The sequence below is a fragment of the Canis aureus genome, chromosome 31, assembly GCF_053574225.1.
Source record: "Canis aureus isolate CA01 chromosome 31, VMU_Caureus_v.1.0, whole genome shotgun sequence".
In the NCBI taxonomy this organism is placed as follows: domain Eukaryota; kingdom Metazoa; phylum Chordata; class Mammalia; order Carnivora; family Canidae; genus Canis; species Canis aureus.
The window spans coordinates 16,182,153-16,206,662 of record NC_135641.1 but is presented as its reverse complement, the minus strand read 5'-3'; the positions used below and the strand labels follow the sequence as shown (position 1 = coordinate 16,206,662).

General features: G+C 61.4%; 2 protein-coding genes across 3 annotated transcripts in view; one reads left to right on the top strand and one right to left on the bottom strand.

Annotated features, from left to right (window-relative positions):
- The window catches only part of CEP72 (centrosomal protein 72), a 52,906-nt gene extending 38,034 nt beyond the window's left edge, over nt 1-14,872 (top strand). The window contains exon 12 of the mRNA XM_077879678.1: nt 6,750-14,872. Within this exon, the coding sequence (XP_077735804.1) occupies nt 6,750-6,882 (133 nt within the window). The 3' untranslated portion in view covers nt 6,883-14,872. The remainder of the gene's footprint in view (nt 1-6,749) is intronic.
- Nucleotides 1,379-24,445, bottom strand: TPPP (tubulin polymerization promoting protein). 2 transcript variants are annotated; one of them, XM_077879681.1, is made up of 4 exons: nt 24,347-24,445; nt 13,588-13,908; nt 5,968-6,121; nt 1,379-5,856 (listed from the first exon to the last, which is right to left on the bottom strand). In XM_077879681.1, exons 2-4 carry the CDS (start codon nt 13,902-13,904, stop codon nt 5,662-5,664), a joined length of 666 nt encoding a protein of 221 aa, XP_077735807.1. In that variant the 5' UTR covers nt 13,905-13,908; nt 24,347-24,445; the 3' UTR covers nt 1,379-5,661. The 2 variants fall into 2 exon arrangements, with proteins under 2 accessions (XP_077735807.1, XP_077735808.1); XM_077879682.1 differs by lacking the exon at nt 24,347-24,445 and adding an exon at nt 17,589-17,612.
- Between the last annotated feature and the right edge of the window lie 65 nt (nt 24,446-24,510).

Here is a 24,510-nt window from a genome sequence, read left to right as displayed (position 1 = left end):
CCCGGTGTGAGTACGACAAACTGCTGCCAGGCCCCTGGGGTGGCCTCCCTCCCCTTGGTGGCCTTGCCGGCGTTGTCCCAGACCAGCAGGCCTGTTTCTCTCCTGTTGGACAGATCCCTCCTGGGCCCTGGCCGGACTCTGTGTAAGAAAGATCTCATTGTGTCACCCCACCGAGGCCTGGGGGAGTTTCTGCTTAGTTACTTTGAAGTCAGAGGACAGGGCAGGCTTTCTGTTTCTTCCTGAGGAATCATAAGATCTATCTCTAGGATTTTGTTCAGATTGCCTAATTTTCCAATTTCTTGGTATTACAGTCTTTTAATGGCATTGTGATGGCTTCAGCATTTGGAGTTGTGTCCCTGTGGCAGAGGGGGGGCAATTGTCCCTTAACAAGACTTTACCATTGAGAAAAGTGGATGCAGGTGAGAGAGGGTGGCCAGCTGCTGCCCACATCAGGCTCTGCCTTAGCTCTTGAGCCCAGGACATGGCGGGGGGGGGTGGGGGTGGGGTGGGGGGGGAAACTGTGTGATGGAGCAGCCCTGTGTGACGGGGCGGGTGGGACACTGGGGCCAGCTGCAGGCTCCTGTGGGGCTGGCGAGGCTTGGTCTGCGTCCTACTCTGGAGGTCCCGTTCCAGCATCCTCCCCTGCTCCCTGGGGGGCTGCCCTGCCCCCCTGGCCAGTGTCTGCTGCTCGGTCACATGTTTTCGCTCACTTCCTCTGTCCCATCTTCAGCTGAGATTACAGACATATTTGGCTTTTAAACATCCCTCGATCGTTTTTGCCCTTCTCTTGCCGGATCAGCAGCCATGATCCGTAGATCTGCGTCATTCTATTTCATCTGTGACTGGTGCCCTTTGGGTCAGGACCTCTGCTCTTCCCTCGTGTCCAGGAGCCACGAGCCTGCACTTCCCTGTGTACCCCTTCCACTTCCACTGTTCAATGAAATCTTTTTTATTGCCAGAGAAAGCTCTTATCTACACTGTTTATCTGTATTTACTGTTTACTCTTTACACGACTTCCCTCCAAATGTTCCATCTGTGGTCATGTTCCTTCTGCACTGAGAATTTCTTTTAATGTCTGCTGGTGGAAATTCCCCGTGGGGTCTTAAAATGCCTTTATATTCATTTTTGAGAACTATTTTGCTTGTGTGGGAGGTCAGATTGGAGCTCATGTGAGGACCTCATTCCTGCCTTTGGGGCCGCTATGTTTATGCGTAATTCTAGGTCCAGCCTCCTGGGTCTGACCTGCCCTGGGGCTGCACTGGCTAGATTACATCTCACCTGGTTGCCCGGGCTGTGGCTCTAGTCCCTCTCTCAGCCCCTCCCAGGGCCTGTGTGTGTGATTGATGCTAAAAATCGCACACCTTGAGGGTAACCGATCCACATTTCAACACCTTTATTTATCACTTTACCAATTTGACACACAATGTTAACAACAGCAAACACAGGAGGAGAAATATGCAGACAGACATGAGCTGTTTCACTAAAGGTTTGCAAGCCAGGCCTTGATAGCAGGTCTGACAGGTGACACCGTGCCTCACGCTCTGGGGATGGAGAGGAGGGCCACCCTGTACCCATAGACGTTCCTGGTGAGCACGGCTCTTAGATGCCCACAGATGTGCCTTTCTGAGTCAGAACACCCAAGACGTCGACGCTACGTCACCATCACACTGATAAAGTGATACACTCAGAACTCCCTAATGGTAACAAAACAGTGTAAAAATATATTGCATATATATATAAATTTATTTCCCTTTCCTGAAAAAAACTTAGTACAAACTAGTAGTATACGATCCCTTTCAAGTTTTCTTTTAAGTTGTGCGGGTTTCCTTTGTTGTTTGGCTTGGTTTGGTTTTTCAAGAGTCAAAAGGGAGAGCGAAAGCATCTCAAAGGTCAGGGTGACCACTGGCCGGCCCTGCCTGGGGCCGTGCCCTCCGCATGCCCTTGGACAAGGGCCACACCCTGACCCGCCCAGTTCCACCAAGTGTTCAGTAGTAAATCAGTGGTGGGGAGCTACTGAGGGTAGGTGTTTTAAGGACATTCTAGCCTATTGGTAACTTCACAGTACAGCTGAATTGTCAACCTGGCCTGCACGGAACAGGTGACGACAGGGTGCCCCATGTGGTGCAGGCTGCAGGAGAGGGGAACTGGGCTGGGCCCCCAGGGCAGGCCCGCACACGCTCCCCATAAAGGGGCAGATGGTGAACATTTTAGGTTTCTTCCCCACCACTTGATGCGGCGCTGAAGCAGCCACAGACAGTGCCTGAGCACAGAAGCAGCCTGGGGTGGGGGCAGGAGACTCTGCCCACTGCCACGGTCCCGGTCCACCAGCGGCCAGAGGGACACCCATGGCCTGGGCTGAGCTGTGACCACAGGGATGTGGAGACAGAGTGGCACAGACAGGAAGTGGTGCCAGCAAGCCGTCTCCATGTCCCCACCCCCTGGCTTCTCACATCTGGTCCGATTTCCATCGGTCTCAAACTTAGGACTGAGAATGTGAGAGGTGAAAAAATACTCCAGTATAAATACGTATCTTTTGCTACAGCATTCTAAACTTAAAGTGATTTGAACTTCATTTTGGTAAAGCTAACTGTGTTACTGACCACTGCCTAGTTGCCTATCCTGTCATTTAAGTAGAAATAAATAAGTATTCTGGTGTGATCCTGTGGAGCGCGCTCCTCCAGTTCCCTCCTGACGCTCAGACACCGTCAGCCCTGCCCTCCCTGACAATGTGTCCTGTCTCCTCCATGCTGTGCAGTCTCGTTTATTCACAGATAGACGTTGGGTTTCTAGTTAACCACGGTTAGTAGAAGCTAATTGGCATTGCATAAAAACATGCGGCACAGACACACACCCGGCCTGTGTGTTCTCACTTATGCAGACCCTGACGGAGGAACATGCGTGCGTGTCTCCGTGCAGTGCAGCCCAAGCACCTGTTTTGTTTGCAAGGGCTGCACACGGGTGCATGGATAGATGGAGCAGATGATTTTAAACTGACAGAATGGTGACCACAGAAGCCTCATGACCAAGTCTTTGCTACCTCTCCCTCCTTCCTGACAGAGGGGAGGTGCGTCTCCCAGGCTTTGGGGAAGAGGATGCCATCTGAGGAGGCCTCGGGTTGGGACAGGAGGGGAAGCGGTGGGGACCACAGTGCCTCTGTGGCCAAGCGGACCTTGTGCTGTGGGGCAGGGCGGGCCACCAAGGGGGACCAGCTGTGTTCACTTGGTTCTTATTTGAGCCCAAAGGGAAGGTGCTGTTAGAAGAGTCAGGAACGCATTTGGAAACATTCATCAGAAGTCCGCTGATGGTCTGCTGTCGAGCAGCTGGGCTCCCCTGGCTCTGCTGGGCTGCTGCACTGGTGCCTTGTGGTGGAACAGGGGCTCCTCTCCTCCTCCTCCTCTGGGGAGGGTGCTGTGGCAGAGTCTCCAGGGGCAGGCAGCTGTTTAGATCCCAGTCTCCCAGGGTGGTCCCGGGGAGGCTGTTTTTCCTGGAGACCCCCTCTGGGACAGGGAACAGACTTCTGGGGGGCGAGGCGGACTCTGGGCCAGGGGGCATCCATTCCCTCTACAGGCAGTGGCACAGGGACCCCCACCCTCTGCTCACCAGGCACGCACTGTGGGGTCGGGGTGTTGCTGGATCCTGGCATCTGTGCTGCAAGGACACCGCTGTTGATGGGCAGGAGCAGCAGCCCCACTGCCTCTGGTGGTTGGCGCTCCCCAGCAGGGTGCCTCACCCGGGTCTGGAGGGGAGGCCCATTCCATGACCATGAGGAGAAGCTTTTGGGTTCTGGAAACAGCTTTCTGCCTTGTGATCCGCTTGTTGTCGAGAAACACATGTTGAATTCAGACACATTTCCACACTCTCCTCTCGCCGCTGGGTCTTCACAGGGGTCAAGCCTGGGAAAGGGTGGAGGGGCACAGGGTGGGGGTCCTCCCTGTGTCCTGCCTGCTTCTCCCCCCCCAGCACTAGGTCCTCTATTTTCCTGCCTTCCCTGCCATGGAATGGAGGGTAGGCAGCTCAGAAATTGTGTCTTAGAAGTAACTCAAAGCCTGTGACCCATCATTTCTTCTGTTTTAATGCACTTCGAAGTTCTAGATCCTTAGAAGGAAGCTGCTGGCGAAGCCACTGCCAACCGCCCATGGGTCGAGGCCCTGCTGGGGGTGAGAGGAAGCCTGTGAGTGAGGAGCTTGGTGGAGATGCTGTCCTTTCACAGGGACCATGCTGGATGGGAGTGCAGGTCCTGAGCCCCTCTGCGCAGACCAGGGACTGTCCCCAGCTCCAGCAACAGCCAGAGTGCCCTTTGGGCTCAGGGACGCAGGTGCACGTGCCACTGTGGTACTAGTCTTTATTTCTGCCGCCTGTGCTGCAGGCCAGGCCATACCCAGGAAGGGGGTGCCCCCAATCAGCTGCTGCCTGGACACCTAACAGTGGCAGTGTGGATGGGCTCCAGGAAGCATTTCCCTGAGGCTGCTGAGGGCTTTTCCCAGGACCAGTGCCAGGACCACACAGCCCCACCAGTCACTCTCCAGGATTGGCTGCACTTAAGCAAAGGGACGTGTTCCTGTGGGGCCACTGTGACAGGGGCCCCAATGCTCTGTCCCCTGACCAGCCTCACGGAGAAACCAAATGCTAGCCAATGCTGCAGGCCTCAGAGCCCCTCCCAGGCCTGGTTGGTGTGTGGTTCTCTGCCCGCGTAGGGCTTGGGAGAGGTCAGGGACACCTCACCGCAGAGAGCGAACCACTAAGGTTTGTGCCATGTGCTAGCACAGAGGGATCCGCCACGTGGGCGTACAGCCCTAAGGCCCCAGGGGCAGGACAGGGCCTGGGGCAGAGGACGCCTGGTCATGCCAGCCAAGTGACTGTGTCCTGACCTGGGACATAGACAGCAGGAAAGGAAGGGGCAGAAATGGAATTCCCAATGTTCCCAGACCCATTCTCAGAATAAACACATTGCTTATTTCTTCTTAGAAAAGCACAATGAAGTGAACTGTCCTCAGGTTCCATTTGGAAATCTTCAGGCTTCGCACTTCAAACCGTGTTCCTTTAGCCACTGAAGACCTTTCACTGGCTCATCTTCCTCCCCTGCTCACCAGCCTCTGGTTACATGACGTATGTGCAGGTGTGTGTGTGTGTGAGCAAGCACGTGCGTGAGCATGTGTGCGCATGCGGGCACATACGAATCCCACCTCCTCACACCTGCACAGTGTCCTGTTTGGCTCTCGCTTGGTTTTCTTGGTGCTGCTGGTTAGTGCGTTAGCTCATGTTGCCCTCGAGGCTCCTAGGATGGGCCTAGAGGTCAGGAGGTTGGCACCACCTCTGACAGGGTCTGTCCCACTCACCCCTGTGGCCCACCAGCTCCTTTACGGTGGCCCTCTGGCCTATAAGCTAGGTGGCTAGTGTGGTCTGGTCCTGGGAGACACTTTGGAAAAGGCCATATGTTGGTGGCCGGCACTGGACGAGGCAGGTGTGTTATAAAAGGTCAGTGAGTTCAGGAGCCCTACCTGGGGGTCAGAGAGAAGCACGCCGGCCCCCGGGCAGGAGGAGGCCCGGGTGCTGCCCCCACAGCCACCCGGACCCTGGAGTCTTGAGTTGTGACCAAGGAGCACAGGAATGTAATGAAGTGTGAGGTGGTGCGGGCCTTGGCAAGAGGGGCCACCAGGCTGCCTACTTGCCCCCCTGCACCTTCTGGTCATAGGTGCCTGCGTGCTTGTAGCCCGGCACGTAGCCTGACTCATCCACCAGGTCCACGCGGCCTGCCTTGCCCTTGCCCTTGCCCGATGGGTCGAAGCGTTCCTTGTGGGAGCCCGTGAACTTGGTCGTGTCTGTGAGTCGAGATACAGTGGGCGACGAGATGGCTTTCTGCAAGAGGAGAGAGTGGGGTGCCCCCATGAGCCTCAGGGGCCTCCTGCTGACTGACCCCAGGCCCCAGGAGCCACACTTCCCTGGGGAGTCCCTGCCAGCCATGCTCACCGTCACCCCTGAGATGATGGGGGCCTTGCCCTCGATGAGCTTGTGCACCTCGCGGACGGCTTCCTCGCTGCTCTTATCTTTGAATCGCTTCTTGGAGAGCTCTTCAAGCGCCTCCTTGAACTGCTCGAACGTGATGGTCCGGCAGGACTTCCCTCTGAGGGAGAGAGCTCTCAGGGCTGGCCGGGGCCACTCCCCCCCAGGGTGCCCTTTGAACCTGCTGACCTCAGGGGACCCTGCTCCCACCCTGGGGCCCACTGACATCGGGGAACCCTTGCCTCGCTCCCACAGCAGAAATCGGGTGTAACATTAAAATACAGACTATGCCCCTCCCCCGCCCTGCTGTGCACTGTTTATGCCCAACAGTCGGTCGCTATGGGCGACGGCAGCAAATATAAATTGTCTTGGAAAAAAAGCTTAAAGGAACCACATCCTTTATGAACAACTGGACATTAAAACAAAGCTGTTGTCTGCTTCTAAAATGGGGCGTATATGGCGTCCACTCCAAGCAGGAGGGAAAGTCAGGGCAAGAAGCACAGAGGCTGGGTCTGGCCTGGGGTCACCGCAGCCCAACATCCCTCTTATCACCAGGGGCGGCTGCCTCCTCAGTACACCCAGTAAAATGAGCCCAGGGCCTGCATCCCCCCACCTCCTGGACCCCCCACCACCCCCAGCTGGACACTGCCCCCCCTTGAAGGACACCATGAGAGCTGTGTGCTGCCTACCACAGGCCGTTCATGAGATTCCAGAAGGTTCTGAACTGGCTGCATCTTTTATCATTTTAGCTCAACACCATTTTTGCCATTCCGCCTGGCTCACCCCCTGCTAATCCATTTGGCAAACCGTCAGTGTTCTAGAACCAGGTCCTGTGGAGGCATTCGCCGCTGCACAAGGACAGCTATGGGAGCAGGATCCTGAGTGGGACACCCCGCAGCACTCTGCAGCACCCCGCAGGCAGCTGTCCATGCCCGTAAGCAGAGGGCCTACGAAGCCAAGAACAGGCTGAGGATCTGATAACCTCACAGCCATGGGGACAAACCCGCACAAGGCTTTGCGCAAAGGCGGTCCAGCAGAGAGAGACGTCTTCTCAACAGATGGTGTGGGGACAGCCGGCGACCCAGCTCTGAGCTACGCCTTGCAGTGCATACAGAAATTAAACCCCAGCCCTAGATTAATCATAAATCCTAAAAGTATAAACTTCGGGAAGAGTTCTAACAAAATCTTTGTGACCTCGGGTGAGGCAATGATTTCTTAGAAATGGCACCAAAATAGTCCATAAGAGAAAAGAAAAGAAATTGGAATTCACCAAAATTTTAAAAACCACGCCCTTCAGAAGACGCGGTTATGAGGGTCCCACAACCAGCTGCAGGCGGGGAGGGAACACGTACAGACAGCTGAAATGGACAACCCTTCAAACTCAACCATAGGAACAACCGAACGTCAAACACTTGAGTAGAAACCCTGAACCAAACGGCGTCTCCAGAAGACTCGACAGCAAACCCTGAGCCCACCTGGCCCATGGTGAGGGCCCAGTGCACACCCACGGGACACCTGGTGGGACTAAAGTGCTCACACGAGCACTTGAGAGGGCGTGGGCAGCAGGGCGCTCAGACCCGGTGTCCACTCAGGCAGGTGGCAGTTAGGGCTCCTGCTCCCCGCACCTGGGCTCTATGGGAGAAACAGACTGGAGCCCCACGTGAACTACGAGCCAAGTGTCCTTCAGCAGCGAAGGGACGGACAGAACACACGGGGGCTCCAGGGCGCCTTATGTGTGTGTCTGAAGCCAGCCTGGATGCTGAGCACAGCCCCCTCTCCCCCCAGTCCATCCTGTGGCACTGGTCCCAACCACACCGCAGGGGCTGGTGACCTGGTGGACACAGGGCTTCCCCAAATCCAGTGGTGGGCAGTGGGTCCTGCTCCCGAAGCAATCAGCTTTGACCCCCGTGCAGCCTCCGAGCAGAACCCCTGGAGCAGCACAGTCCCCACAACAGCGGCCCCACACGGAGAACCCTGCGTGCCTTGCCACCCAGCGAGGCCCTGTTTGTTTGTCTCCAGCCATCAAAGGCACTCCTGTCTCCTCTTCACGCCCTGCCCAGGCAGCGTGTGGATGCCAGGCCTGACGGCCAGCCCAGTGACTGGCTGCCGGAGCACGCAGCCCTCTCTGGGCACCGCGGCACCAGGCGCCACCAGTGTGAGTCACTTGGGCTGGGGGTGGGGGGATGGCTGATGGGGACTCCTGCCAGAGGCCACATTCAGATCTGGTGGACACACAGGCCTCAGGCTGACTTGCCCGCTCCACCTGGCTGGGCTGGGTGTCCCCAAGTGTCCCCACCGTGACTGCCCAGCAAGGAGTTCGCCCCAGGGGACCCGGCGCCCTGCTGCAGAGAGTTGTCCCCAGCAAGTTCTAGAATGACAATGCCTGTCTCTTCCCCAGAGACACTGATCACATTACACCGCTCTCTGGACACAGAGTGAGCCTGTTCTCCAGAGTTCACAGAACTGGAGGGTGTCCCCACAATGAATCCCCTCTCTCCCCAGCTCCAGGCTGGGCCGGCCCTGCAGTGAGGGGGTCACTGGTCACACAAGGCCCTGTGAGCTGGGGTTTCACTTTGCTTCCCAAGCCCTGTGTCCCCCAGGCCTCTAACCTAACTGTGGGCGGGCAGGGGGCTGGACCCTGCCAGTGCCAGAGGTCACCCAGGGACATCAAGGAGCCAGGCAAGGACCAGCACAGCCCTCCAGAGACAGATTTATGTGTGAGAACCGCACACTCCTCACCAGCACCTCCGAGCATCGGGTTCGATGGCACTCCCGGGAGCCCCTCTCTCAGAGGTGGTGCCGGCGTCCTGGCTCATCAGATAACTTGCCACCCCTGGCTGGAAGTTGCTGGCTTTCCCTGGCTCCCCTGACCCTCCAAGCCAGGGCCCTGGATGACCTGTCCAGACAGCCATCTGGCCAGCCAGGACACCAGTGCAGGCAGGAAGTGGGGCGTTGAGGGGCCACTTAGGGCCCTGGTGAGGCTCCGTGGGAAGAAGGGGCCCCTGGGAACCTCGCTGTGGACGTGACCTGGAGCGGCTCCGACTGCATGCTGTGCCCCAGGAGGACCACCTACTGCGGTCACACCTGCCCCGGCTCCCGCCCACGGCTCCCCTCTGCCACTGACGGCTGCGATGCTGCCCCTGACCTGGGCGCCCCCCGCCACCCCTAACTGCCATCCTGGCTATGGCATGGGGTGGGCTGTGGGGACGGATAACGTGGAGGTCACCGAAACCATTTCTGGGTGTTTGGCAAAGGTCATCCTCTTAAAAGGCCATCGTGCATGGGACCCCGTGCCCACATCAACCTGGCGAGGAGCCAGCAGGCCAGGAACAACCTGGTTCCTGTGCTGTGCGGCCTTGACCCTGGCCGCAGAGGCTCTGTGCTGCCTGTCACCTGCCCACCACTGCTGACCCTGAATCCCACGCAGCCTGGAGCGAGGAGCCCCCAGGCCCATCAGGGCTCCACCCGCCCCTCCTGCGGGCGCCAACCCCCATGGTGTCCTGGGGGATCCCCCGCCCCAGGCACTGGACATGGTGGCGAGTGTTTGCCATTCCAGCTCCCTGCCTGAGACCGTTCCCGCCATGCCCTGGCCGGGGCCACGGGGCATGTGGCAAGAACGGAGCAGGTTGGTGGCCCACAGGCCGCAGGGAGCCCCGCCAGCCCGCTGCTTCCTAACCTGCTCAGTCGGCGGCACCCGCCCAGGTGGGAAACAGCCCCTCACTGCGAACACAGGGCACCCAGGAAACACGCGAGGCTGACGGAGACGCCCGCCGCCCTCTGCACCCTCGGGCCTGGCCTCTCCACCTGTGCCTGACCTGAGCACAAGCACGCAGGCAGGACGGGCCGTCATCCTGGGCTCCCCAAATAGGGCTTTCAGGGTGACATTCCTACTGTGCACCCAAGTCTGGACTAATTAATATTTCAGACTGCCCCGTCGGCTCCTCGGGTTGGGAGGGTGCAGGAGCCTTTGTCTCTGTAACAATAGTGTTCAATCAAGACCTGGTGTGGAGCTGCAAGAAATTTGTTTAAAATTTAACACATAGTAACATCAAAACAAACAAGCGCTGCCGTGGCAACAGGACCTAAACAAAGCCCGCAGATACCCGGGCTGGCGCCACCGCCCGCGGAGCCATGGCAACCGCCCGCAAACAGAGAGCGGGCGCCTCTCCACCAGTCAGCGCCTCGGAGCTTCCACGCCTTCCACGCCGTGGCTCCCACGAGGCACGGGCGCTCCTGCCGTGACCGCCGCTTGGAGGAACTGCCCAAGACCCCTTGGCGCATGTGCCTGCCACCACCCCCCTGACAAGGCCAAATGAAAACAACTTTTAACAGGCTCCTTGGGGTCTCCGGACGGGGGACCCCATGACCCTTCCAGGGACAAGGGCAGGGGCCCCCACCACACCCTCCAAGGTGCCCCGCAAGCCTACCCAGGCAAGGGCCCTGTGCCTGCTCCCTGGTAGGTGCCCTTGGGGCCAGCGCAGCTTAGTGTGACTGTTGTGACCATGACCCCATGCCGGGCTGAGGGCACCACTGCCCCCTCACCAGACAGTCCCTGCCTCAGCCTATAAGTGAGCACTGTCCGCCCCGCTCCCAGGACAGGGACTGCAACCAGATGGGGCTCCCCTCCTGGGGCCCACATGAGTGACGCCAGTGCACCACAGGTGGGCAGAAGGACCCCCATTCCTCCCTGGCTGGTGGGCTGCCCGTGCCTCCTGCACACAGGGTCTCCGGGCCTGTCTGGGGCACCTGCCCTTGGAATGAGCCACCTCCCCACCACCTAGGGTGTGGAGAGCCTGAGTTCGACCTGCGAGTGCACCTGCATGCAACGGTGCACGTGTGTGCATATGTGTGCAAAAGCCCACATGCAGCAGCTCGGAGGCAGTTTAAGTGGCAGGAACAGACGGCCACAGAAGAGCCCCAGTCTCCTGTCCCCGGCGGTTCAACGTGTGTGCTGGCGCCGGGGGTATGGGAGCCAGTGGCGCCTCCTGCCTCCTTCCCCAGTGGCCATGGCAGTCAGCATGGTTCTCCCGCTCCCGGTCTGTCCATGTCTCCTGGGTGCACATGGTGTCCCAAGGCCCAATGCTCAGGACCTGGAGGACACCCCAGGAAAGGGCGTGGGGAGACCCTGTGGGGCCTCCTCGGGGCTCCTGTTGGCGTGTGGGAGCTCGCGCTCCGTGAAAGCTCTGTGCCGCAGACACGTCCTGACGTCTGGGGGTCGGCCAGCACAGCTGCACCTGTCTGAGACCACCCTGGACCGTCCCCGGGAGCCACACCGCAGACCGCCTGGCATTTCTGAGCAGGGAGAGCAGGTCAGACCACCCGGCGGAGGCTGCGGCGCCAGAGAGCCTCTGAAGCCCTTCCGCTGAGGACCCCACGCCGGAGCCCAGTCCCTGCTGCTGAGAGCATCTCCACAGTCCAGGGCCAGAGGGACAGCAAGTGGAGGGACCCCTGCAGGCTGCCAGGCGGGCGTCCCGGGGCAGTGGGGGAGGCAGGCTCCGCGGGCCTCACAGACACACGGGAGAGGACAAGATGCAGCCCCCACCCGGCCCCCTCCCCTATGGGCACCACCTCCCTGGCTCGCCCCTCCTGGGAATGTCCTTGGTCATGAGGCCACGCCCCCCAGACTCCCCAACCCATGGTCCCTGCTCTGTGGGAGTGACCCTGGGGACAGGCGGACTTGACCCTGGGGACAGGCGGACTTGGCTGAGCAGCGCACAGCTCTTTCTCTCCAGGGTCAGCCTGTGGCCCAGGAGGAACTAGAGGAAACCCCAAGGCGTGGCAAAAGGTTAGGAACCCACGTCCCAGGTGCGTGGGGGTCCAGCTGGCTGGGCCTCTGTGGGGCGGTGGGATGGGCGGGGCTCACCCACACGCGAAGCTCCACACAGCTGGACCCCACATGGAAACAGGCCCACGATGCATGGAGGGCCCTGAGTGCCCAGCCGGGGACGGGGTGGGGGGCTGATTCATCCACAGGCTGTGTCCTCAGCCTCCACAGTGGGGGGCATAAGGAGACACACCCGACTGGACACCCGGGCCCCAATGCCACCACAGAATGCCTAGTCAGAGGGGTGGTCAGTCTGCTGGGCAGTCCCCGGATTTGGGGACTGGTGCCCGGGCACAGCGGGGGCTGATGAGGTACCCCGGGGTCAGCCTACCTGCCCTCTGCAGGCCCTGCCCCACAGACAATACAGGGGTCAGAGGGAGCAGCAGGCACAGCCAGGCCTGATGGCGGGCCTCGAGGTTCTGGGTGTCCCCCGGGAGAACCCCTTCCCTGGGCTCCCGGGGGGGGGGCAGCCAGGTCCTGGTGAGGAAGTCACTGCCTGGGGCCTCGTACCAACCACGGAGCTTCACCTCCTCCCTAGCTGCACCCTCCTTTTTTACCTTCTCCCTACCTGTACCCCCTTCACCTCCTCCTCCCCCCTTCACCTCCTCCTCCCCACCTGTACCCCCTTCACCTCCCCACCTTCACCCCCTTCACCTTCTCCTCCCTACCTGCACCCATCTTCTCCTCCTCCCCACCTGCACCCACCTTCACCTCCTCCTCCCCACCTGCACCGCCTTCTCCTCCTCCTCCCCACCTGCACCCCCTTCACCGCCTCCTCCCCACCTGTACCCCCTCTTCACCTCCTCCCCCACCCACACTCTGGCCCTTTCCCTTTCCCTTTCCCTCTGACCCTGGGCCTTGGGAATCCCCAACCCCAGGGCTCTGGTGCCTCAGGGACCCTGGACTGTAAATTCTGACTGGTTCCCCTGGGACCAGAAAGGCCATGTCCCCTCTGCCTGGTGAGTGCTCTGTGCTGGCTCCTAACAGTTGGCTTCCTGGGGCTGCCTGTGGGCGCCCCACCCCCCGCCCCGCCCCGAACAGCCTCCTGTCCCTGGAGAGGGTTGCCGTGTTGCCCCACAGGGCCTGATGGTGACAGCTGCCCTTGAGGCCTCAGGTCGTGGGCACGGGTGCCAGTGGTCAGCCCGGGAAGTCAGGGAGACCTCCCTGGGATGGACACACACATCAGTGTCTGGTGACAGGGAGGCCCAGTCGCTGCAGATGCAGACGGAAGACACTGTTCATGGCCAAATGCATGGGGGGCCCAGTCATGAGCAGGGAGGACACATAGTCCTCACATGGAAGATGCCCAGGTGACGGCACACTGTGACCCAGACGAACACGTGTCGCTAATAAGCTGAAAGCTACTTTCCAACAACAGCCAACAAGCAGTGGACACCAGGTAGCCTCGGGGGCACCGCTGCTTTTCGCAGGCCTGGTCATGGCATTTGCAAGGCAGGAGGAGGGCCTTGGGCCGGAGGGCCCCCAGCGGAATGGGGGGGGCGGGTAACGATGCCTGACACCCCTGCATCCAGGAGGAAGCTGTCACCGAGTCCAGGCTGGATGCACCGATGCCAGCGGTTCTGTCGTCAACGTTCACCGCGCTCACCCAGGGCCGCGCTGCCCGCCTGCCCACCCACCCGAGGGACCTGGTCTCGCCCCACGGCCAGTGCAGCGGCCCACGGGCCGGGCCCCCACCCAAGGCACCCCGACATCCCATCCCGAGCAGGGAGGGGCCCCAGAGGTGAGGCCTGGCCGGGACTTACTTGATTTTGCTGAAGACGATGTCCACGTCGGTGACAGTCACGTTCTTCCCGTCGATGACCTGGCAGTCCTTACACAGTTTCGACCAGTTCTTGCCGTGCATCTCCTTCCCGGTGGCCCTGGTGTCCCCGTGCACAGCAAACCGCCGGAAGGCCTCCTCCAGGGCGCTGAGCTCCGGGGCCGTGGCCGCCGCCCCCTCGGGGGCACCTTCCGTCTCCAGCGACAGCCTCTTGGCTGCCCTGTCCTTTGCAGGGTCTCCTGGGGACTTGGGGGGCGTCTTGTTGGCGGCCTTGGCGGACTTGGCCTTACTGTCAGCCATGTTGCTGGGGGGGGAGCGGAGAAGGGTCACCGGGCCCCCGAGGGGCCACACACATCAGAATGGGCGCCACCCTCCTGCCCGCCACCGTGCCACCGTGTCCTCCCCAGAACGACAGCCTTCCCGCGATGGGAGGGGGACTCACAGCTGAGCCTGGCGACCTAGCACCCAGGGGCCCGGGGGGGGGCGGGGGGACGACCCATGTCAGGGAGGCCACCATAGGGTCCCTGCTGTCAGGAGCTCGGCAGAGCCGGCTGCCACCTGTCCGTGGGTCTCTGCCTTTGTGGGGCACCTGGTCCCCAAGCTGGTGGGTCCCTGCGGACCACAGGGGCTTGCCCGCCCCGTCGCTGTGTCACAGCTGCTGGCCCAGGCAGGAGCTGGGGATGCCTGAGCCCCTCAGGGGTGTGCGGCCGTCCCAGAGGAGCTGTGGGTGGCCGTCCAGGCCTCGGGGGCTCAGCAGGAGGGGAATGCAGCTTGGACAGCAGAGCCCACAGGTGGTGGCGCCCCCCGCTCCCCCCACCGCTGCCCACCTGAGTTCCCCGCACCAGCTTGCCCAGAGGAGGCCAGGGCACAGCACCCGGGCTGGGGGCGGCCGTACGGACGGAGACGGTCAGCAGAGCCAGGTCAGCTCAACGCCACCTGATGTCCTCAAAGGCAACAGCCCCCAGCCGTCCCTGCATCCCCAGGGGGCTGAAGTATAGCCGCAGGACCAGGACCCGTGTCCACGGAGCTCCAGCGGCAGGACGATGGTGGAGACATGGGTCGGACCCTCAGGGCTCCCACCCACCTGGGGACAGGGAGCGCCCGCCCTCACGGGGACTCAGAACACAGGCCAGGTGACACCGTCGCTTCCAGTATTATCAGTGACACCATTTCTTTGTCTGAAACAGGAGCTTGCTGGGCTAAGGTGGGAGGGCTCACATCCCGGGCACTCCTTCCTGTCCTTTGATAAATCCCTGTGCTGTTTCTAAGATGAGGTAATAACGGTAAAATTCATTTTAAAAAGCCTGAGGTCTCCAGCAGAGGCTGACTGGGCCATGGTGCTGCCCAGAGATGACGCCCCCACGTAAGAAGGCCTTCCTGGGAGGCGCGGGACTCCCTGCCACCCCCCCACCCCCCCCCGCGCCCCCCCCCACTCTCCCCTGCCCTGCATCCCCAGGAGAGCCCAGCCTGCATGGGGGGGGGGGGGTGGAGGCCCATCAGGTGTGCCCAGGTGTGTTCAGGGCTCTCTGGCTGGCCAGACTGGGTGGTCCCAATGCCCTGTGCGCCCCCTCAGCATGAGGAGTTCCCCGGGCCCAACCCCCCACTCCCTGTGAATCCCTAGAGTCTCTCTCCTTGGCCTCACTCATCTGCTTTCCCAAAAAGACCCCAGACTGTTTAGACATGTATCAATTGCGGGGACTGAGAGGGAGGAGGAGGTGAGCCAGAGCTGGGATCCTGGGCGTGTAGAGGCTGCCAGAGGCCAAGGGATGCCCCTGCCAAGTGCACCGAGCATTGCGGCATCAGGCCCACACGGGCCAGCTGAGCTCCCTTGGGCCCCCTCCACTGCTGGCCTCAGGGGTCCCGGGGGGAGAGCAGAGGGAGGGACCCGTGGGGCCAGCCGCAGGGGACTGATAAAGCACTGTGTGGTGCAGACTGTGTTACTGGATTTGCATTTTCAAAGAAGGGCTTGGAGAGGCCCTGCCAAGGTGGAATTACAGACCAGAGTGGGAGGAGCCCGAGGGCAGCCCCTGCCTGCAGGCCTGACCCCAAGGGTCCACCAGACTTAGGGACTATCCCACCACCAGAAGGCTGTTTCTCAGATCCCGCAGGAGCACCAATGCTCCAAACAACTACCACGCCAAAGGGCCCAATATCCAAAATGAACTGGCTTCCGTTTCAGAATAACTCTGGCAACCTCCTTGAGCCTTGACTTCGTGAAGCAAAACTTAGAGAAAAGGTGACACAGGACAGACCCTGACAAGCCACTGTCAGTTTCCATATGGGCATCGGCACACAGAGCTCTGGCCAGGAGCACAGGAAATCCCTGTTAGTGATGTGCCTGCAACAGGCCCGGGTGTGCGCGGTGAGCGGGGCCTGGTGTGTGCGGTGAGCAAGGGCCAGGTGTGCGCAGTGAGCAGGGGCAGGTGTGCGCGGTCAGTGGGGCCAGGTATTCGGTGACAAGCTGTACTCCCACTGGATGGGGGCCCAGGGATGACAAGCAGAGTGGGGCAAGGTGGGGGCTGGCAGGATGCACATGTCTGGGAGCCTGGACCGGCCATAGGGACACAGAGGTCACCCCAGGCCCCAGCACGCCACATGCCGCTGGCTCCATCGCCCCCTGGGCCCTCCTGGGCCCCTCCTCGCTGGGAACCTCTGGCCCCTCCTCCCTGCCCACCTGCCTCTGGCCCCACTCTGAGGCCCCCAGGGCTCCGGCCTGAGCCTGCAGCTGCAGACCTCCTGACACTGGAAGCCGTATCCCCGAGGGGGGCCAGGCCCGCCCCATCACACCCCAGCAGCCTGGGACGTCTGCTCACAGGGCGGTGTAAGTCCACACCTCGGAGACAACAGGCGAATGCGGAGAACCAGTCTCCCCAGAAAACATCCTGCAACTGCAGCACCTGGATCCCAGGGTTCACTGCGAACCCAAAGAGACAAAACGTTCTCAGCTAACCGGGTGGGCAGTGGTGTCCTTGGCACCCATGCAGCCTCCCACCTGAATGGGGGGACAGTGACCCCAAAGCCCACGGGCCTGCTCCCCTCCAAGCTCCTGGAGACACTGCCACCGCTCGGCGCCCCCGGCAGCGCCCACCTCCCCCCAGGCGAGATCTCATCTTGGCTTCTTGTGTTAACCTCTTCCACTGAAGGCAAAGTGCCAACCCCTCTGGGTACCCTGGGGTCTGGGGGTGGGACACACGGTGTTGCCAGCTGGATTGAGAAACAGGCTCTGGGGCAGCCCTGGTTGCAGTGGTTTAGTGCCACCTGCAGCCCAGGGTGTGATCCTGGGGACCCTGGATCAAGTCCCATGCCAGGCTCCCTGCATGGAGCCTGCTTCTCCCTCTGCCTGTGTCTCTGCCTCTCATTCTCTCTGTGTCTCTGTGAATAAATAAATAAAAATCTTTAAAAAAATTTTTTTTGAGAAACAGGCTCTGGGTCCCTGCAGACACCACAGGCCCTGCAGGGGGAAAGGGCTTCTGGGGGCAGGAGCATCAGAGGGAAGCTTCCGGAAGCCACCCGGCCCTCCCTGTGTTCCTGCTCAGCGTCCCTGATCTTCACTCCCATGGGAACCACCCGCCCCACGTCCTCTGAGTCCTCACACCTGGGCCTGGTCCAGGGGAAGCCGTGGGTGCTGCAGCCCCTAGACATTTCCCAGGCCCCAGGTCCTGACAGATCCTGTTTCTGGGCAAGAAACCCTGAGGGCCCCAGAAACGCAAGCATTCCCGTGGATGCATCCAGCTGGCTCCAGCTCCAGCTCGCGGGCAGCCGGGAGCACACCTGCCCACGGAGCGAGCGGAGGGTGCCCACAAGGAGGCCCGGCCTGCCGCCAGCCAGGGACAACGAGCCACATGTGCACACGGAGGGGAAAGGACCAGAGGGGACTGTGCCTCCCCGCCTCTCGAGGCCCCATGGCCGCAGTATGGGATGCAGGTGGGTGCGGGCAGCAAGCCTCCCGGGATGGCGCGCTCCAGAACGTTCCATGTGGCTTACCTCCCTGCTCCACTGCCTTCCGCCAGGGTCCAGGGGCCCTCTGGAAGCTCAGGCCCCAGCCTCAGGGTCGAGAGCTGTGTCACCCTCAGTGCTTCCCCTAATGGGAGCAAAGGCCACCCTGAGTCCCCAGTAGGACCCCCCACGCCCGCGTCCTCGATTCACCTGTCCGCAGACCCTGTGGGGACCCCGGGATGACCCCCAAGCCCACGTCCTCGGCTCTATGTCTGAGTGCACTTGAACACAACACGGCCCTTTGGCAATTGTTCACACTTTTTATCAACGTGGTCCCCACTCCGTGGCTGCCTTGGACACTCGATGTGAATGACCACTCGTCCCAGCTGAGGGCCGTTCCAGGCGGTGAGAGCCTTCCAGGGGCAGACAAAGCGGCCTTTCTGAGCCGCGCACTCCCGAGACACCAGGACAGTCCGGAATCCCACTGTCCGCAGAACGCGGCCCCGAGATCCCTGCCCCCATGTCGAAGTCCCAGTACAAGAGCTGGCGTGACCTGAGCTGAGTGAGCAGGACCCCGCTCGGGTCCTAGGGCCCATCGCCTGAGGCCACTGGCCAGACAGGTCCCCGGGGCCGTGATGTCCAGGCCCTGAAGCCAGGCAGCCCTGAGGGCCCCGGGCTGTGGCTGCCCAAGGAGCTGCCTGAGGAGTAAAACCAAACCCCCCAAACTCCCCTTGTTTGGGGAGAGCAAACAGGAGTTCTCTCCGGACAGCAGGGCAGCAAGCGGGCGTCCTGTCTGCACCCCAAGTGTCCCGGGGCCTCGAGCCTGTCCTGTGCTGTCCTGCAGTGAGGTCACTGTGGGGGTCCCCCCTTGGACCCGAGGAGCCGCTGCCCGGCTGGGGGATACTTGGGGTGACCAGCACAAGGGCGACCAGCACAAGGGGTCAGGACTGGCCGAGGGCAGTTTGTGCGCTTCCCAAGACAGCCCCATGGGGCAGGAGCCTTTCCAGTAAGGGAAACTGAGGAAGGCCTAGGCCATGGTGGGCTGGGGGCATCTTTAACCCCCACCCGCCCACCCACAAGGGCCCCTAGGTTGCCCTCCCCTTGGTCTTGAAAGGAGGTAATTCTCTGGTCACCGTGAGGTCAGGGATTTGGGGGCACCTTCTCAGGTAGGGCCCCAGTCTCACAGGGGGTCTGAGAACTCTGCCAGCCAGGAGTGTGGGGCTGAACACGTCTGCAGGTGGATCAAAGGAAATGAAGGGTGTGGGGTGCACGGCTTGAGGGGCACCATGGCAAGCCCCCTGCTCCCAGGAGAGGGCCTTGGAGCCAAGGACAGCACAGCGGGCCCGGGGCACCAGCAAGGACAGAGGAGCAGGGGGCTCGGTGCACTGCTCCTGGTTCCCAGGCCACCAGGCCCCCAGACCAGCCCCCAGACCAGCCCAGGGCAGCCCCTACGAGAACCTACTGGAATCCCCATGGCTCACGGTCTGGGCCGCGCTTTCCCTGAGAGCTCTCCTTCAAAGCTCCAATGACTTCCAGCTCACGTCTGCGGCATGAAGATGGACACAAGTGCCACATTATCCACGCTCTACACCTGGTCTCAACGACCACACAGGTGACCACGTGCAGGAGGTGAGGACATGGGGAGAAGCTTCTGAGCCCTCCCTCAGGCACCCTTGCACACCGCCCCGTCCCACCGGACCCGGCCAGGTGTCTCCCCCAGCGCCTGCGCAACCCAGGCGCCCAGGTGCTCCTCGTGCAGGCGGCAAGTGTAACGGGCCGAGTGGTAGCCCCGAAAAAGGCAAGTCCACATTCTAGCCCCCAGGACCTGCGATGTGACCTTGTTTAGAGAAAGCGTCTTTGCAGATACCAGGGAGGTAAAGCTCTCCAGGTGGGGTCTCGATGAGCTGGGGCCCTGAATCCAATGACAAGTGTTCCTGGAAGAGCAGAGACACACACGAGGCCACATGATGGCAGAGCCACAGGCCCAGGAGCCCCTGGGGCCCCAGGAGCTGGAAGAAGAGGGAAGGACCCACTCTGGACCCTTGGGAGGGAGCATGACCCCCCCCCCCACAACCTGGATCTCCGACTTCTGGCCCCAGGACTGAGAAGATAAATTTCTAGGTGCTTGTGGCTCCCGAGCACTCGTGTGGCCAGCAAGACGCAAGGAGGAGCGTCCCTCACCGATGACAGGCGTGGAGGAGAGGAGCCGGCGGTGGGGACACCAAGAGCCCAGGGGCCAGGGGGGCCAATTCCTGAGGACGGGCTCCCAGGGAGAATGTCCACATGACACCTGCCCACTCAGGTGGCCGCTCTGCACACGGGCCTCTGGTTTAGGGGAGGCTCCCAGTGCACGTGGAGTGCCCGCTGCTGGGCTGAGCCTACGCACCCCGCATAGGGGTGGGGAGCTGCGCCACAGGGGACCCCAGTCCACTCACCTGCAGGCAGAGCATCTGATGGATTCAGCATCTAGTCATCGTACAAATTGTTAGCAAATCAGGACAAGGGGGGAAAACCCTTAATTTGACAAAGAGGATCACCCACAAAAAACTAAAACATCATCACACTTAAGATGAACAAAATACTGAATCTTTCTTTTCAAGCTGGAGCGAATATGCATAATGAGACAAGAAAAGGAAAGAAAGATAGGAAACTGGTCAGAGAAGAAAAACCTCGTGAGCTGCAATTTCTAGGGTCGTGCACCCCACACTGCAAGGAAGCCCTTGGGTTGTTAGGTCAGCCGGTGGGTTTAGTGATGTTCGGACACACAGTCAGCACATGGGGTCAGCCTCACGCCCACGGAGCAGCAAAGACAGACGATACGAAGTATTTAGAAAATAACTATTTAAAATATCATGAAGACACATAAATCCCATAAAAGATGCACAAGACCATCAACATAGGAAACTATTATTGAAAGAAACAGAAGATCTAAGTGATGACCTTACAAACACGGGTTGGAATCTAAATCTAGAAAGGTGGCCACTTGTCCCTAAAGTCAACTGCAGGTTTAACTGAACCCAGATATGCACTCTGACAATGTTCACGCCTGGGTACCTAGGTGAAGCGCTGTGGACACACGGTGACCTTGACACAAGAACAAGGTCGGTCCGCAGGCACTGAGACTGGCCGGGAACCTTCGGGAACAAGGGTGGCATCCCCTGGCGCAGGGACGGGACGGGAAGCCTGCATGGGCACAGGCGTGACCAGGTGGCCCTGCAGGAAAATGGGACGAGCGTGTTTTCAATAAACGGTGAAGAGCTGAAGGCCATGGAAGTGCGGGGACATGGGCGTCACAGACTGAAGCAGGAAAGGCCACGGAGCCACTCCTCGGAACACACAAGACTCAGAAATCCCTGTCCTCAAAGGAGATAGTTCTGGAGATCAAGAACTCCTGCTCATGGAAGGGGAGAGAGTCGGTGAGCCGGGGGGGGGGGGGGGGGGGGGGTCGAGACCTGTCCTGCCTGGTGGACATCGGCTTGTCTCCAGAATGTGGGGAGGACCCTCCAGGTCAGTAAGGAAGAGACAGTGACTCTAGAGAGACAGGCGGGACCCTGGATGGCACTTCCTGCAGGGATGCCTCCGGGAGGGGGCGGGAGAGGCCCCGGGGCAGGCACCTGGCAGTTGGGGCGCTGGCACCTGCCCCAGGCACCTGCAGCAGCGGGAGGACAGAGTCTCAGAGCAGGAGGGTGCAGGGGGCAGGGTGGCCCAGGGGCACGGGGCTGGGGGCACAGGGGCAGCCACAACGGGCTCTCAGAAGCACCCAGAAACCGTCTCCCACCCATGAATTGGGGGCATTTCCCTAGCTGCCTGCACCAGGGGGCACAGCCCCGGGATGGGGAGACCACCCCCTGGGTTCTGTCCTGGCACAGGGAGACCACTGTGTCCAGATGTGAGCGAGCAGGGTAGCCTCAGGTGGCCCTGCCCGGCCAGCAGATGGAGACCATAAGCAAAGCCAACGTGGTCGCTGTCTTACCCTGGTTTGGGGCTGTCTGTCCAGCATTAGACGCCCAGAGCAGGGCTGAGGGTCGGAAGGCGGACAGCAGCGAGAACCGTGAGGCACGTGCCGTGTGTCCACCTGGGCTGGTAAGAAGGTGGCTTTTTTGGAAGCCACAGGGTCTGGGGAGCCAGCTTGGGTCAGATTCAGGGGCCACACCCACACCCCACCCACCCGGCTGACCCCTCCCAGGTGCAGATGGGACACTGGGGTGTGTGAGGCCATGCGGGGTCCCCGGAGGAGGCTGGCTGCTGAGCGGCATCCCCACTGCAGGGAGAGCTTCCCAAGTGGAGGCTGCCTCTGCTCCCCTGACACCTGGCCGGTGCTCGGCAGACACGCAATCACACAGTGTGAACGGATGGGATCTGGGGAAGCGTGGCCGAGGGCAGAAAGTCACCCAGATGCGCTAGGGACAATCTAGGGACAATGCAGGGACAGTGGGTGAACCGAATCACGGGAGGAGGAGCAGAAAAGGCTCCAGGTGGTTTTAATGTCTCGGCTTGAGGAAAGTTAAGAGCCTGCCTGCCTGCCATAAAGCTAATTAAAAGAAAAAGTCGGGGTGAGCATGCTCCTTGGAGGGCAGGCCCTCAGGCCCGCCTGTGAAGGAGAGGAGCACAGCTCTGCAGGAGGCGGGGAGGAGGCTTCGAGTGGTTGTGTTCTCACACTCTGTCAGACTTTTGACTCTTCACCAAAGAAGGTCCTGCGTTTGGACGTGACATTGCCACTGACAACCGAGCGGCCACCATGTGCCCTCGCTGGGTTGGTCGGGAGCCAGCCTGACTCCCCAGATCAGATGAGACCTGGGATCGGCAAGCCAGGCCCTATGTGGAGCTGCCCTTCACCCCAGGATTCCTGGAGGGTCCCCTCTCCCTCCCTCCTGGGGCAAATCACAGCCATTCCCGGACTGACTTTCAGGTGCGGGGCGGGGGGCCCCTGGGAAGAGGGCTGGCTGCTGAGCGGGATGATGCGGGTTCTGACACCACATCTGACCCCCCCTCCTCCCCAGTGCACCTGCTGCTTCAGTGGCAGGACCTGGGGCCAGCTCCGTCCGCCCAGAGCCAGCGTCCGCAGGTCCAGGGTCGGAGGGCTCAGGTGCACTTGGCCCTCAGCGGAGGCGCCCAAGCCTCCCGGCCGAGGTCCCCAGACGGCATCTTGTACACGCTCCCCTGCCTCGCCAGCAACATCAGCCACTATAAATAGGCCTGGCTCGCAGGCAGCTGGCCTCTCCCAGAGGAAGCTTTTAATTCTCAGCCGCCCCTGCCGGGAGCGTTCTGCTGCCCTGAGGACGGTCTGGCTGCTAAAAGCCTTCCCTCAAACCTCAAGCAGGATGAACGATTTCAATTTCTTTCTGTGATTCTCCTGTGACTTGCACATTTTCCGCCCTGAGGATGCACAGCCTGTGTGTAGCTACGACCATGATTTACTGTGACTCGAAAGCACTCTGGACGATGAGCCAAAAGACGCCAGGAAGGTGAGACCACAGCTGGCCTGGCCTCCCCTGATCCCCATTGCACCGGCTGCCCACACACGCACGTGGCACGCGTGGACAGGCGTGTCATAGCAGGGCACCTCTCTGGGCCGGCTGGCCTCTCCCCAGGGAAGTGCACACCTCTCTGTGAGCCACAGCTTTCTGCAGATGCTCCCAGGGAATTCAGCAGCACCCCTCCCCCCATCACCCCTCACGGAGCCCTGTGATGCCGACCATGTGATGGGAGCAGTGGCTGGTACCAGAGAAGGGGTCATGGAATCCAGTTTAACCACGGTCGGAGCCGGCTGCTCCCTGCCCCTCCCCCGTTTCCTGCCTGTGCCAAGCTTGCTCTCCGCAGCACTCCATCCCAGAGGCCCATGCACTCAGGATCCCATCCCACCTAGGGGCGAGGGGCTGCCCTGGGCTGTGCAGAGCCCCCCACAGTGGGTCCTCCCTGAGGGCTGGGTGTGGGGAGTGTGAAGTGGGAACCGGGTCCTGTTTTCATCGTCCCCCAGAGACCCTGCCGGCATCCAATAAACGCTGGCTGAATTAACCAATAAACGTGCAGACCGATGACAGCATAGCCAGCTTACCCTAAAAGGTGTCTGATGATCAGAGGCACAAAACGCCTATCAAAATGCCCGAGACCAGGGCAGCAGGAATGGATATTCTTGCCACCTCATTTCGGGGCTACATTTGGGTAGCTGGGGCCCGGCTCCCCCCGGGGGGCGCGAAGGAAGCTACCAGTCGTGACCGCGTTCCACACTCACGTGTGAGAGGGAACAGACACCCCTCCGGAGGCTTCTGGATTTGCAGGCTGCAGGTCTGACAGCCTCACCTGCAGTGATGATGGTGACGCAAACAGTGGGCTGGGGGCCTTGGGACCCCAAGGGGCGACGGAGTCTGTGCCCAAGGGTCCCCCTCGTTCCCGGCCCTTTGTGCGGCCCTGGGGCTCCCGGAGGCGGCGCTGCAGGACCCTCTAAGCCCTGGTTCCCCGCGTCCGGCGGGCGGCAGCCACCGGCCCCCGGCCCCGTGTGGCTCCACCCGCGTGGAGCACCGACGCCGAGCAAGGCCACAGCCTCAGGGCCCGTCTGTTGACCCCCCGTCCTCTGCAGCGCCCTCCGCGCCCCAGACCCGCGGCCTCGACGCGGTCCCCGGAGCACCGGCGCGCAGCGGGAAGCCCAGGGCTGGGGCGCACGGACGCGCGGGGCCGCCGCCGGAGGGGCTCGGCGGGCGCAGGTGGCAGGCGCTGCGGGCGGCGGGGGCGGGGGCGGGGGCGGGGGCGGGGGCGCGGCGCCCGGTGCCCCGACCCGACCCGACCCGGCCCGGCCGGCGGCCTCTTACCTCGGAGATGCGGCGACTGCAGCGGGCGCCTCCGCCACTCGGCCGCGCGCGACCGGGTGTCCAGCGTGCGCCCGCGCCCCGCGCCCCGCGCCCCGCCGCCGGCCCCGCCCCGCCCGCCCCCGCCGGCCCGCCCCGCGCGCTCATTGGCCCGCCCGCCCCGCGCC

Bases quoted from the DNA above. Each gene is read 5' to 3' on its own strand.
- TPPP (XM_077879681.1), bottom strand. From the start codon at position 13,904: ATGGCTGACAGTAAGGCCAAGTCCGCCAAGGCCGCCAACAAGACGCCC. The intron at 6,122-13,587 runs GTAAGTCCCGGC...TCTCTCCCTCAG, and splicing joins ATCGTCTTCAGCAAAATCAA to AGGGAAGTCCTGCCGGACCA. The intron at 5,857-5,967 runs GTGAGCATGGCT...CTCCTCTTGCAG, and splicing joins CCATCATCTCAGGGGTGACG to AAAGCCATCTCGTCGCCCAC.